At 35.9% G+C, this 15,178-nt stretch overlaps 1 protein-coding gene across 1 annotated transcript; it reads left to right on the forward strand.

Moving 5' to 3' along the window:
* The first annotated feature begins 317 nt into the window (after positions 1 to 317).
* LOC115956078 (protein NRT1/ PTR FAMILY 5.1) lies at positions 318 to 4,773 on the forward strand. The gene is made up of 4 exons (XM_031074537.1): positions 318 to 620; positions 964 to 1,181; positions 1,895 to 2,451; positions 3,530 to 4,773. The coding sequence occupies exons 1-4, from the start codon at positions 518 to 520 to the stop codon at positions 4,413 to 4,415; spliced, it is 1,764 nt and encodes a 587-aa protein (XP_030930397.1). The 5' UTR covers positions 318 to 517; the 3' UTR covers positions 4,416 to 4,773.
* The last annotated feature ends 10,405 nt before the right edge of the window (positions 4,774 to 15,178 follow it).

The raw sequence follows: 15,178 nt of genomic DNA on the forward strand, positions 1-15,178 counted from the left end.
ATTTTGTTCTATATCTACTCGAAATAACCAAATAAATAAATAAACCACAAAAAATGATAAATTTGTATGAAAATGATGGTTTATCACTCACGATTAACTATATTAGCAAACTACAACGGTGTGATCACTGGTCATGCACATATACAAGTTACTCTTGAGATACACCTCAGGGCGGGACATCCCCTACTGTGATGCGGTGTGATGTGACCAATGACTCCCAAACATAACAGACAGTAACTACTTACAATAGGCTTAACTTTACAGGGTATCTTATTCTACATTTAAGCATAGGAAGATTAAAACTTAAATACAGGCCCAAGTTGAACTCATATGGCTATAGCTAGCTATACAATATATAACCCGCTTTTACAGGTAGGCATTGTGAGAGCTTTGCCTACTACTTAAAAGCTATATAAGGATACCCCAGATCCACAGCCCTGAGTATAGTTTTTCTCTTTCACTTATTTTCTCCTACTTAGCTTCTATCAAAACTTTGAAGTACATATATATCTCTCTAATGGAAGCCAAAGGTTATACCCGAGATGGCACTGTTGATCTTCATGGCCGCCCGGTTCTTGCAACTAAAACTGGGAAATGGAAAGCGTGTGCTTTCCTTGTTGGTAATTATATATTCTTCTTTCTTCTGCTTCATCATTTATTATAAGATTACTTCAAAATGTTTCACTAATATTGTATGAAGATACACGTTAGTATATGTATCAATATATAAATTAAGAACAAATTAATATCATGTTTTCTTGTATTGTTGGGATACAATACCAACATCAATACTAACATCCATAACGTGTATATGTAGTGGATCCATTACTATATAGTACTATAATAGGCTATCCACAAGTACTATGCCAAATTGTTTCCATAAGTTTCTTATAATGTAATGCTATGATGTTTTAAGTTTCAATAAGTTTCTTATACTTATGCTTTTGTCCAATATTCTTGCAGGGTACGAAGCGTTTGAGAGGATGTCCTTTTATGGAATAGCTTCAAACTTAGTGAATTACTTGACAACCCAACTTCATGAGGACACGGTTTCATCAGTAAGGAATGTGAATAACTGGTCAGGATCAGTGTGGATGACACCAATTCTCGGCGCTTACATAGCCGATTCTTACATGGGTCGATTCTGGACATTCACTGTGTCATCCCTCATATACGTCATGGTAAATTATGACTTTGCTTACTAAGATTGTTTATTTTAATGGGACCGGTCTATAGTAAACAAATCTAACATTTCTTAGGAAAATCTTCCACAAAATTAGGATTGTATCCACTATCTTTATCTTCCAAGCAAAATACACCACTTGTTTGGACAATAATTTAGATTACCTACTTTCAAATACCAATAAGATTCCTTGTTTTTGCTTGTAGGACCAATGAACCGCTAGGCAAATTTGTTAAGTTGTCTGCATGGATACAAATAGTTAGTTCTCGACAAGCTTATGTTTCATAAGAGGTCCACAGAGGAGTAGTTATCATATCAATTTATAATAAATACTGAGAAATTATTCTGTTTTATTGATTAAATTGATGAAAATGAACTTCAACTGACTGATAGGAACAAAAAATTTTGTCTTTCACCAATAGAAACATCAACTAGTATAATTGAATGGCTGATAGGAACAAAACTCCACGCTATTCATGCTAGAAGAATGTCATTTTTTTGTAGTTCCCCTTAATAGCATGATTCTTAAGCATTACAACATTCACGTGTATATAATGGATGACAGAGTACAGTAGGAAGCATGACTAATATGTATCTTTTCCTCTTACAGAAGGAGGGTGCATATTTCTAATGCATAAGATAATTAGTAATTATTAAATTAGGAGAATTATGAAAAAAAAAAAAAGAACTCATACTGTGGTATCTCAACAGGGAATGGTGCTTCTGACAACAGTGGTTTCACTCAAAAGCTTGAAGCCAACATGCATAAATGGAGTGTGCACCAAGGCCACAACTTCACAAATTTCATTGTTCTACTTAGCTCTCTATACTATTGCAATTGGGGCAGGTGGAACAAAGCCGAACATATCTACCTTTGGTGCAGACCAGTTTGATGATTTCAACCCCCATGAGAAAGAGCTTAAAGTGTCATTCTTCAACTGGTGGATGTTCAGCTCTTTCTTAGGTGCTTTATTTGCCACACTTGGCCTTGTTTACATTCAAGAGAACTTGGGGTGGGGATTAGGCTATGGTATCCCTACAGCTGGGCTTCTATTATCCCTATTTATTTTCTACATAGGGACCCCTATCTACAGGCACAAAGTTAGAAAGACTAAAAGCCCTACTAGGGACTTGATGCAAGTCCCTATCGCTGCCTTCAAAAATAGAAAGCTTCAACTACCTAACGATCCCTCAGAGCTTTATGAGTTTGAGCTACAGCATTACACCAGTAGCGGGAAGCGGCAAGTCCATCACACCCCAATTTTCAGGTCAACTCTAAAATTTTCATTAATAGTTTTTTTTTTTTAATAAAAAAATAGGGTATTATATTGGATATAATTTAAGTATCTACCACCCGTAATTGATTACACTTTCGAAAAAATAATTCTCAAAATTAAAATAGATTTATTTCATAAAATATTATAAATTTTTCGAAACATTTAAAGTCAAGTTATTTAAAATATTTAATGTTGCGACACTCTAAAGCTTCCATTTTAGATTTTGAGATGACAGAACTTGCATAGTTGCATGGATAAATGAGTGGTCATGAAAGCTCTAAATTAAATTTTTGGGCGTGCAAATATGGACACCCTTCGTTATCCACCCACCCCTGGTCCCCCAAGAAAAGGATACCCCTTTCATCCTCATAAATGATGATGCCATGGAATCTAAGGGCACGGTCAATAAGATCACATAATGATTCCAAAGCAGGAGAGAGAGAGAGAGGGGTTCCCCTCTCATGTGCATGACTAGGGAATCTACTATTCCAATAAAAAGAGCGTCCTTCTTTCTATAGGGCTTGCTGGCCATTCATTTCATAAATCCTCTACATGTGCACTGTTCAAACTGTTCCTTTCTCACCTCCTTATGGATGGTAAAAAATCTCTTGTTTAGTGCGTGCCCCCACCATTTTTTCAAGCTAGAAAAAATTGCAATAAGTGTATGTTTAGATAGTGTTGAAAAACACTTTTCAGATTCGTTCCACGTTTTTAATAGATCCTATGTACTGTTTACGGGACTCATAAGTACTTTTTTCAACAAAAACAACTTCAAAACTGGGTCCACGGTACTATTTATACGTTTAAAAATTATTTTACTACAGTGTTTTCAGTTTTCAATAATAAGCAGTATCCAAACACACCCTAAGAAACACTTGTAATGTTGGGAACCTTCTCTTCTCTTAATAGCATCTGAAATTTTGAATTTCAATACCATTTCTATTTGACACGCAAAAGAAAATAGACTAGTCGGGTTGGCCTGATAGGTTAGTTCAAGTTTTATTGGTATTATATTTTCAACAAAATGAGACAAAAGATAGACTAAATGAACTTTACAATTATTTCCCAGGTTCTTGGACAAGGCTGCAATAAAAGATGGCAACTTAGACGCCTCATCAGTTAATTCACCATGCACAGTGACACAAGTAGAAGCAGCCAAGCTGGTTTTGGGGATGATATTGATATGGCTTGTAACACTAATTCCTAGCACTATTTGGGCACAAATCAACACTCTTTTTGTCAAACAAGGTACCACCTTGGACCGAAGCCTAGGCCCCGACTTTAAAATTCCAGCTGCCTCACTTGGAAGCTTTGTGACTCTCTCTATGCTGATTGCTGTGCCTATGTATGATCGTTACTTCGTGCCATTTATGCGTCAGAGAACTGGAAACTCTAGGGGAATCACACTGCTTCAAAGGCTCGGTATTGGATTTGTCATCCAAGTTATAGCCATTGCAGTTGCTTATGCTGTGGAAGTTAGGCGCATACATGTCATAAAAGTAAACCATATAGTAGGTCCTAAACAAATAGTCCCCATGAGCATATTTTGGCTATTGCCTCAATATATTCTATTAGGCGTTGCTGATGTGTTTAATGCAATTGGATTGCTAGAGTTCTTCTATGATCAATCTCCAGAAGACATGCAAAGTCTTGGGACAACATTCTTCACAAGTGGAATTGGTGTTGGCAATTTCTTGAACAGCTTTCTAGTCACAATGGTGGATAAAATTACAGGAACAGATGGGGGTAAGAGCTGGATAGGCAATAATTTGAATGCCTCTCATTTGGATTACTACTATGGATTCCTTTTGGTCATCTCTTGCATTAACTTAGGGGTCTTTTTGTGGGCATCAAGTAAATATATTTACAAGGAGGAAATCGTAGAAGACAAGGAATTTTGTGTTGCAATGGAGGTCAAAGCCTTGGACAAGTCTCCTCTAGGGTTACAAGTATAATATTTGTGCATGATATATGGTCTTGTTCGATATATGTAACACTTTAATTTGACCCCTTTCAGTAACTCTTTTGGTCAGGCAGGTAAAAGCTCCACTTGCTAGCAGGACCCTCAATTAAATAAATGATTTCTGTGGTCTTTCTTGGTACGTAGTTGCACTAAATAAGTAAGATCGAGTTTCGATTGTAATGATCAAAATGACCAGAAAAATAATATTGTTTCTTTACTAAGCAAAATTGGTGTGACAAGTTAAGAATTTCGAACATGATGCAAAAATGTTTGTGTTCTACGTAAAGCAAAACTGATCATTTTGTGGTCCTTGTGTTTATGTTTGTGTACTGGAATAATGAAAAATTGAATCTGAAACTTCGTGTGATCGAAACTATATGAGCAAGATATTTAATTTTCGCTTTCCAAGTTTAATGCTCGGCCCTAGAAGTTAGAACTATGGAACTAGCTATGCTTTTAAGTCCTTCAAAGAAGCCCAAGAAGTAAACATGGACTTGTAGCTGCAGCCCAATAAAATACAGAATAAATTTCTATTATCTCAAAATTCAGTCTATTTTTAATTATTTCCAGCATATGTACATATTTTAAAACTTTGCCTTCAAAGAATCTTATAATTCAACAGCACTTTCTCGTGTTTCTAATAGAAAAATTTGTAGTTCAAATCTTTTTTTTTTCTCATTATTGTGATTATCGAAATTTTTTACGAAAAAAAAAAATAATGACAATTAATTTTTATTCAATTTTTTAAGCAAAAGAAAAATAAGTTATCCCAATTATTTTTCTTAAACAATTTGACCATACTTTTGATTAATAAAGCACAAGATTTGAAAAAAAAAAAAAAAGGAGTAACTAATACTCTTTGCTATTTGATTATTTTGTTGTAAATAAATCTAATAGTTTAAGATATTAAGATCCAATCCTAAACAAGGTATAAGTTTGTTATATAACTATAGTCTAAGTTCAATGTATCTAATCATACTTAGAATACAAGCAAAGAATTTATAATTTTACTTTCACTACGTTTGGTTGAAGGTGAAATAAGAATGATAAAAAAGAAATGAAAGAAAATAGGATTTTAGGTTGTTTGGTAATGAGAGAAAGTGGGAGGATTTTTGGTGGGGCTCAGACATTTTCTTCCCTGGCCCACAAAAAAATGATCCCTCTATTTTAAAGAGAAAACAAGCATGAAAGATTGATGCAATTGGTGTTACTAAATTACCCCAATTAATATTGATTACTTACCCCTCCTTTCTTCTCTCTTTCGCAAGCCACTTATGTCTCACTTTCTTTCTTTTTTAACATGTATTTGGCTATTTGCTTTTCTTTTCTTTTCTTTTTTTTCTTCTTTTCTTCTTTTTCCTCTCAGCGTGCTTTCTTTGGTTTTGGCTTAAAAAACAAAATCAACAGTAGTTTTTCTTTCTTTCTTTTCTTAATTAACGGTTTTTTTAATTGAATGGTGGTGTTTATACTATATATAAATATATATATATATATATATATATAGTATAGTATAATGGAAAAGTAAAATTTTTTATTATTTAATGATTAAAAATTACTATTTCTTATATTATATAATAGGGACATAAGCGTAAATTTTCAAAAATTATATATTCTATCTCTTCACTTTTTGTCCTCTAAATTAAGTGCAAAGAAAGAAAACTAAAAAATTTTCTATCTCTTTGCTTTTCTATTTTCTACTTATTTTCTATTCTCTCACTTCTCCATCTCTCCAACCAAACGGAACGCTATCATGCAAGCAAAATAATTATATTACCGTTTGTAGTGCAAGTATAGTAACTTAGGTTACTTTAGGATTGAACCTATTTTTTTTATAATTCAATAGGAATTAACCTATTATTAATAATACTCTTTAATATATACATATTATATATTAAAGATGCATGATTATAAGGTTTTTAAGCCGGACCATGTTAATTCCTTTGTTTATGTTTTCTCTCCTTATATTTTTTTCTTTTAAATATTTTAACATGATATCAGAGTAATATTTTATTATTTTTTCTAATACTAATGAAATTCGAGAATTTCCATTTCTCTTAAAATTAGAGGTTATTATAGAGATAGTTTCGTTTTGTGTGTCATTCAAATGCTTCACATTTGTGGAAACCCCAGCATATACATTGCTAAATTATCTCAAAATTTTGAGTTAATTAATTAGTTCACGATTCACAAAGAGGTAAAGTAGAGTATATTAATATATATCCCCAGAACTAGAAAAAAGAAAAAATAAATAAAAATAAACGCAGATTTTTAGTAAATATTCGTAATCTCGGATCATATCATCTATGGTAGTTATTCACTTTGTTTCAATTATAGATACTAATTCCTAACTGATGCATGGCTATGCTTTTATATTCGATCAAATTGTTTGTGAAATAGTCACCTAGCATCTTGTATTCAAAATTTTTGAAAGACTATCGTTTCATATTTACTTAATATCAATGATAACACACCGTTGAACATGAAACTGTATATTCTAATCGTTAGATCTGGCAGCAAAAGAATCCAATTATAGTTTAAACATCCATTCTTCCGATCTTAGTTCAACTGTATTTATTGGAGAACTAGCATTTGAAGATTCACAAACACTCGGGTTGATCCTAAACTTACTTAATAGTGAAGCTCTTTTATGTAAAAGAGCTTCACTATTAAGTAAGTTTAGGATTTTGGTAGGAGTTGGAGCTGCTCTCACATTCCTTTCAACGTAAAATTTTTTAGAAAAACAACTTGTTTTTTTTTTTTTGGGGAAATATTTCTTTAAAAAAAAACAGTTTTATTTTAAAATATTTGGTTCCCACATTAAAAATGAGTTGGAGAACATTTTCTGTTATTTCACTTGTATAGAAAATTATTAATATTTATTATAATTCCAAATAATTATATGAACTAAAACCTTCATTCACGAAAATAGAATCCATGGAAAAAAAATTTCTATCTTTAAGCAATTTTGGAGCCACAAAGGAAAAATAATCCTTATATTCAGAATCTTCAAGAAAAATGAATTAGGTGAAATTATATGGTTTAAGGGAAAAGGGGGAATTGGAAAAAAATTCAATAGTCAATCAAGGCTAATCAATAGCATGTCAATAGGAATCAGCAATTGATACATCCATAATATTTTTACAACAAATCATAAATATTAAGTTATTATTGGTTCTAATTTGAATTTACTGTTGAATTTTTTTTTTCCCCTACCTATAACAACGTATAATAACTTGCCATTCAAAATTTGTTGTGAAAATTTTATTAACCTAATATTTCTCTAATAGTTAGTTTGGAAAGTGATGTAGACAAAATATTCAAATTAATTTATGTAATTTTTATATTTGGTATTTTATGTAATTTTCGTTATTTTAAGTTTAGGGTATTTAATTTATTTTCTTCTTTTTAGGTGTTTTTATTATTGTTTAGTCAAATTAGGGTTTTATATGCTTTCATAGCTGCCTTAGGGTTTCTAATTGCCATAGGTTTTTTTTTTTTTTTTTTTTTACTATTTAAATGCATTGTGGCCTCCAAAGGTAATTCAATTTTCAAACTATTATCAATAAGCACACGATTTTGTCAATTTTCTTCTCTAGTGGATTCTAATTTTATCATATTGTGGATTCAAGAAACCCCTCGTGAATTCGAGGTTTATTACCCAATAACTAATAATTTAGTTTCTTTTCATCAAAGAAAGCATAGTTTGTGCTTTCTTCAGGCTTCGTGACATCAATCGGTATCAAAGCCTTAACTTACCATGGTCTAATTGCTAACCAACATCACAACAACAACGAATAACTTAGTGAGTATTATGTGACGTACAACAAGCACTCACAAATATCTATGCTAAGATGATACCGTTGAAGAATGGAAACAATAGGGATAATTGCAGTGGAGACGTCACTCACGAGCAACCTATTGATAAGCAAATCTCATATAGGTCTTATAAGAAAATTGCAAGTTTTAATGGTTATTTTTTAAAAGAAGATTTTCTTGATTGGTTACTTGATTTATTTGACTTTTAGAATATTTCTTATGAAAGAAAAGTTGGACTTGCTTTGTATAAACTTAGTGAAAATGCCTTAAGTTGGTGGGAACAACCGAACGAGTACAATTTGATAGAACCTAACAAGGTCAACACAAAATTCGTTCATGGTCCAGGATAAAAAAGATGCTTGCTATCAAATTTTATCCTTTGGATTGTGATGAACTTTTGTCATATACAAAACAAGATTATAATTATTGGCAAAGAAGTTCACACTTGAATTATTTTGAAGAGCCATATATTTCACCATTAAGGGAAGAATTGCATGTTCGAAAAAATACTTTTCTTGAAGAAAATGTAGAAGTCAAAGAAGAAAATATAGAGATTTTTGAGAAAATTATTGAAGACCTTATTATAGAAGAAGATCCTGAAATCAAGATTAATGTGGAGGAGATTATCAAAGATCCTAGTATACATAAAGAAGAAATTATAGAGGAAGTTGTCAATGTTCTCAATGAAGTCAAATTAGATGGTTTCAACGTTCAAGCTTCTATTATTTTAGTGGGAGATACCGAAACAAAGTTTATTGATTTTATTGGGGTGGAAAGATTTGATTTGATTAATAACTCTTATTTGGTGAATATTGTCAATTGCATGAAGATCGAAGGATAAGAAGTTCAAGTTTGGCAAGAAGACAAGGAAGATGAAGTATTCAAAATATTTGTTCTCTTGGTATTGATGATTTCAGATTTCAACTATCAACTTGAGGACAAGTTTGTTTCAAGTAGAGGGGTCCAATGTAGGACAAAATATTCAGTTTAATTTATGTAATTTTTATATTTTGTATTTTTATATAATTTTTTTTATTTTAGGTTTAGGGTATTTATTTCCTTCTTTTTATGTGCTTTTAATGTTGTTTAATCAAATTAGGATTTTATATGTTTTCGTAATCACCTCAGAGTTTCTAATTGCCCTAGGTTTTTCTTTTACTATTTAAATGCATTGTAATCTCCAAAGGTAATTCAATTTTCATATTAATAAAAATTCAGATTTTGTCTATTATTCTTTTTTAGTGGATTTCAGTTTATCACCTTGTAGATTCAAAAAGCCCCTTATAAATTTGAAGTTTACTACCAATAAACTAACAATATAGCTTTTATCTATCAATAAAAATATCGCTTTCTTTAGATTTTCGCGAGAGAAAGAAAGGGCAAAGAGAAAGTAATTTTCAATCGAAAACAACATAACACAAATCCCAATATATCAAAAGATACTTTTATTTACACACAAGACAAACATTGTCTTCTATGACAGATACAGCAAAACTATACTACCAAACCTTTTTTTTTTTTTTTTTTTTGAAAGGGAAATGGTATGGAGTTAAACCATAACAAAGAGTCATACAGAGACAACCTGCAGAGCAGGATAGAAGCTCAAATTACAAACATATTACAAATATATCAGCTAGAAATAAAAGAAGTTACACATGGGGGCGTGACTCCAATCCAGAGGTGCTGGGATCTAGTTCTTCTAGCAGACTGAGCAAGCTCATGAGCAGCAGAGTTGAAGTTTCTGCTTAAATGTTTGAAGATGCAGGTCTTAAAGGATTCACAAGCTTGAAGAATACTCTGCACAATGTGCCCATAGCTGCTGCCTGTGGCCTTGTCTTGGACTGCTTGAATAGCGTTCTGCGAATCTGATTCAATTATGATCCTGGGTAGCTGAAGCTCTTGAGCCAAAAGAACACCATGCTCCAAAGCCATTATTTCCGAAAGTTCAGCAACAAAACAAACTTGGAGAGGCTTGCTGAGGGCAGCTACAACTTTGCCAAAGCTATCTCTAATGACAACACCGATGCTAGAAGAATTTTCCAATTCAGAAGACGCCCCATCTACATTTATTTTATGAAAGCCATGAGGAGGGGGAACCCAGCAAGTAGGGGCAGCCCTTGGGAGATTGAAGTCCCACAATGCTGAGCCTACATAATTTTCAACATTACTCTTTGCCATAAGCCACACCTGATTGGGAGGGAGCCCACAACCCTCATGAACAAACTTGTTTCTATTGTACCATATGGCCCAAGCAATAGTAAAGAAAAGCTCTGAGTCTTGGGGTGTTGCATAAGAGAGAATGAAAATAGTAGAGTCAAGAAAAGATTTTTTAGTACCATGGGTATTCAGTGGATTCTCCAGCCAAAAATTCCAGACCAATGATGAGGAAGTGCAGCCAAGGAGGGCATGGTCAAGATTTTCATCTTCATTTTTACAAACCGGGCAGGTCTTGGAATGGGAAATCCCTCTCTGATTTACTGCTTCCATTGTAGGAAGGCCATTAATACAAGCTCTCCAAGAAAAGATCTTAATTTTAGGTGGGAGACTTAAGTGCCAAAGCTTCCTCCAAATCACTTTGCACGGGTCTCCGGTTGAACATTCTTCACTCCCATTTGAATCTAGCATGTTGTAAGCTAGATGATAGGCACTTTTTACAGTGAAGTTCCCCCGGCTATTTCCAATCCAAATGATTTTGTCCTCAGGAAGGTCATGACTTAAGGGAATCTTTAGGATTGTTTCCGCTTCGAAGGGAAGGAAGGCAGCCTTTATTGTGTTTACTCTCCACCACCTTGTCATTGGATCAATTAGAGAGGAGACCATTGGGAATTGAGGGATATTGCTTGGAGGTGAGATGACTTTGTAGGTAGATGGTGTTGGCAGCCATTTGTCATCCCATATGTGAATTAGCTTCCCATTCCCCACTCTCCACCGGGTTCCCTTCCTTATAACTTCAAGGCTGCTGTGGATGCTTCTCCAGGAGTATGATGGGGAGTTTCCAACGGCTGCATTTAGGATGTCCCCGGTAGGAAAATATCTAGCCTTGAGAACCCTTGCCACAAGAGTGTTAGGATTTTGGAGAATGCGCCAAAGTTGCTTTGCTAGCAAAGCTTTGTTAAAAGCTTGCAAATTCCTGAAACCCATACCTCCACAACCTTTTTGTTTACACATGGTTTTCCAACTGACCCAACACATTTTGGTTTCTTGTTGCCGTTGGCCCCACCAGAAGTTCCTCATCATACTTTCAATTTCTTCGCATAGGCTTTGGGGAAGAAGAAAGCACCCCATTGTGTATGTGGGGATTGCCTGGGCAACCGCTTTAATGAGGATTTCTTTTCCACCCATGGAGAGGAGTTTCCTTTTCCATCCGGTAAGTTTCTGCCCAATTCTCTCCTTCAGAATAGCAAATACCTGCGTCTTTGATCTCCCAATAAAGGATGGGAGGCCCAAATACTTTGTATGTCTAGTATCTTGCATTGGGCCAAGATTAGCCAAAATCTCCTCCTTGGCTTCTTGAGATGTATTGGGGCTGAAAAAGATTGAAGACTTATCTGTGTTTATTTTCTGCCCCGAGGCATTCTCGTACTTCTGAAGGATAAGTTTCAGCATCCGGCTTTCCTCCACACTAGCTTTGCAAAAAAGAATACTGTCATCCGCAAAGAGAAGGTGAGTGACTCTTGGGCAGCCCCTACAAATGGAAATGCCAGTCAACAGCTGGTCCCGGACAGCCTTATTAATGAGTGCAGAAAGCCCCTCAGTACAAATGAGAAAGAGAGTTGGAGAGAGGGGGTCTCCCTGCCGAAGCCCCCGGGTGGGAGTGATATTACCACAAGCAGTCCCATTTATGAGAACTGAATATGAGACCGTAGAAATGCACCTCATAACAAGATCAATCCATTTTGAACTAAACCCCAAATTTTCCATGACCCCTTTTATGAAACACCATTCAACCCTGTCAAAAGCTTTACTCATATCTAGTTTTGTAGCCATATAGCCAACTCCCCCTGCATTTTTATGATTTAGATAGTGCATCAACTCAAAAGCCACAAGGACATTATCAGTAATTAACCTGTCTGGAATGAAAGCACTTTGATTTTCTGAGATAATATGAGGGAGAATGACTTTGAATCTATTAGCAATAGTTTTAGATATGAGTTTATAAACTACATTGCAAAGACTTATGGGTCGAAAATCCGTCATTCTTTTGGGGTTATTTACTTTGGGAATGAGGGCAATGTTTGTCTTATTTAGGCATGCCATAGATAAATTATTATTGAGAACATTTAAGACCATTTTAGTGATACTACTACCCACAATGCTCCAATATTTTTGATAAAAGATAGCGGACATACCATCAGGGCCGGGAGCTTTAGTAGGGTGGATCTGTTTGAGAGCAATGGCCACCTCCTCTCTAGTGAAGTTTCTGTTCAGGTTTTGATTCATTTCTTCAGTCACCCGAGTAGGTATGGCATCAATAATCTCATCTATCTCGGAAGAGGAAGCTGATGCATAGATGTTGTTAAAATAATCTATGGCTGCCTGAGCAATATTTTCCTGCCCATCACACCATCGACCACGACTGTCCCAAATTCCGAGGATAGTGTTCTGCTTGCGGCGCTCAGAAGCTTGGGCATGAAAGAAGCTGGTGTTTTTGTCACCTTCTCTAAGCCAATGCGCTTTGGCTCTTTGTCCCCAGTAAATCTCCTCATCATCAAGGAGATCATTGATTTCTCGCCTTAGACAATTAATTTCAGCGCTTAAAGATCCGTCGTTGTCTTGTAGGGTTAGAGAATTCAAAGCATTCCTTTTTTCCTGGATCTTTTTTGGAATCTGGCCAAACGTTTTTGAACTCCATTTCTTTAACTCCACAGCACAGTTAAAAAGGTTAGACATGATTCCCTCCGGAGTACCAAGGTCAAGGTTCATTCCCCATGAATTTTCAATAACAGTTTTACATTCAGCATTCTTAGCCCACATTGCTTCGAAATGAAAACGTTTAGCTCGGCTTTGGCGCTGAAATGTTGGGTCAGAGATAAGCAATGCACAGTGGTCGGATGTTGAATCAACCACATGCTAGGCTTTCATTCCCCCAAATTTTTCTATCCATTCTAAGTTTGCTAAAGCTCTATCAAGCCTTAAATATATCCTGTTCTCCCCATCTTGCATGTTACACCAAGTAAAATCAGAGCCGTAATAGCCTAAATCTTTAAATGCACAATAGTCAACTACCTTCCTAAACCCATCCATTTGTTGTTGAGATCGAATGGCTCCCCCTTGTTTTTCAGAGTTTGATAAAATTTCATTAAAATCACCTAGACATAACCAAGGGAGATGCAATTGATTGTTTAGGAAAGCTAATAAATGCCAGGATTCGTACCTTTTATGAGTCTCCGGATGGCCATAAAACCCCGTCAATCTCCATTTGTAGCTGCTCTCTGTGTCGTTAATTACCGCATCTATGTGGTTCGGAGAGTAGCTTTTGATTTCTAAATCAACATCTCTAGCCCACAGCATAGCTAAGCCCCCCTTCCGACCGACACAAGGAACAAAAAGACCATTAGCCATCCCTATTCTGCTCTTTATTCTTTCCATCCTTTTGTTTTTTGCTTTTGTCTCCATCAAAAATACTACTTTGGGATTCCACCGTCGCACCATATCGTGCAACGCTCGAACTGACCGGGGGTTCCCAAGTCCCCGGCAGTTCCAACTTAGGGGATTCATGGCTCCCGGCAGTGCTGCCTTGCAGTCACCGCCGATCTCTCATCAGTTTGTGTTAGGTCCCCTGCATTTACTAGCCGTTGCTTCTTCTGAGGAACTACCAATTTTTTATCTTCTTCAGAAATTAGCTTCCCGGCTCTCTTAGTCCCACTGTTTAAAAATTGAAACTCCTTACCTGGGCTTTTATTTTTCCCCTTTTCCCTTGCCATTCTTTTCCACTGGCCTGTGATCTTTTTTTTCTCCTCTAAGCCTTGGCCCGTGTTCTCCAGACCAGCTTCTTTTTTCTCTCTTTGATCACTTGTGGGCTTAATAGGGCTGCTCACTTCCATCTCTTGCTTTTCGGAATGGGCTTTTTGGCCCACTAAAGAATAAGCATCCTCAGAGTCCACTAAGGCCATATCACAGCACGTTGAGTCAGTCAAAGGCCTTTGACTCAAGTCACGTGCTAATTCATTTCCCAAATTCCTCTTTGTTTCACGCGCTAAGTCTGGAGGAGGATGATTTTCCAGCTCACATGTGCTCCCATATTTCAAAACTTCACACGGCAATTTTGAAAAGGAGCTAGTTTTCCTATCACATGCGTCTGACGTAGCAACAGTAAATTGTACCTTCTGATTTGACTGGGCACATGCTGCCTCCTGTGCACCGTCTCCCTCACTGTGGCCACCAGCTTGTTCAAAATTTTTTGAACTTGAAGCTCGCTGGTTCTTTATACTGCCTGAGAGTCCATCGCCACAATCGGACACCGAAGTAGATGAAATCTTCGTTGCAGTGGCATGGTTTCCTTCAAACTGGTCTGCACTACCCTCGCCACGGTCCCCATTGCTGGTTGAGCAAGATTTCTCTGTGCCCATTTTGGAATTCCCCTGTGCTCGAAGCCACTCGCCGTATTGCCTGGGATTTTGCTGGTTTGAGAGCTCTTTGCAGCGCTTCTCGTCATGACCCAGCCTCCCACACTGAAAACAAAAAATGGGGAGTCTTTCATACTTGAAATTAACCCAAAATTTTTCACCTTCCATACTAGCAATTTTTCCTCCTCTTCTGAGTGGTTTTTCCAGCTGAAGGTCCACTCTAATTCTCATAAATTTCGCCTGGTCTGACTGTCTTGCTCGCCGATCAACTTCAATGAATCTTCCTATATTATTCCCAAGCTCTCTACCCACTTCATCAGACATGAGCTCAAAGGGAAGACCCCAAACCTGGACCCAAAAGGGAGAGTGTGTG

Source organism: Quercus lobata, chromosome 8, assembly GCF_001633185.2.
Source record: "Quercus lobata isolate SW786 chromosome 8, ValleyOak3.0 Primary Assembly, whole genome shotgun sequence".
NCBI classification, from domain to species: domain Eukaryota; kingdom Viridiplantae; phylum Streptophyta; class Magnoliopsida; order Fagales; family Fagaceae; genus Quercus; species Quercus lobata.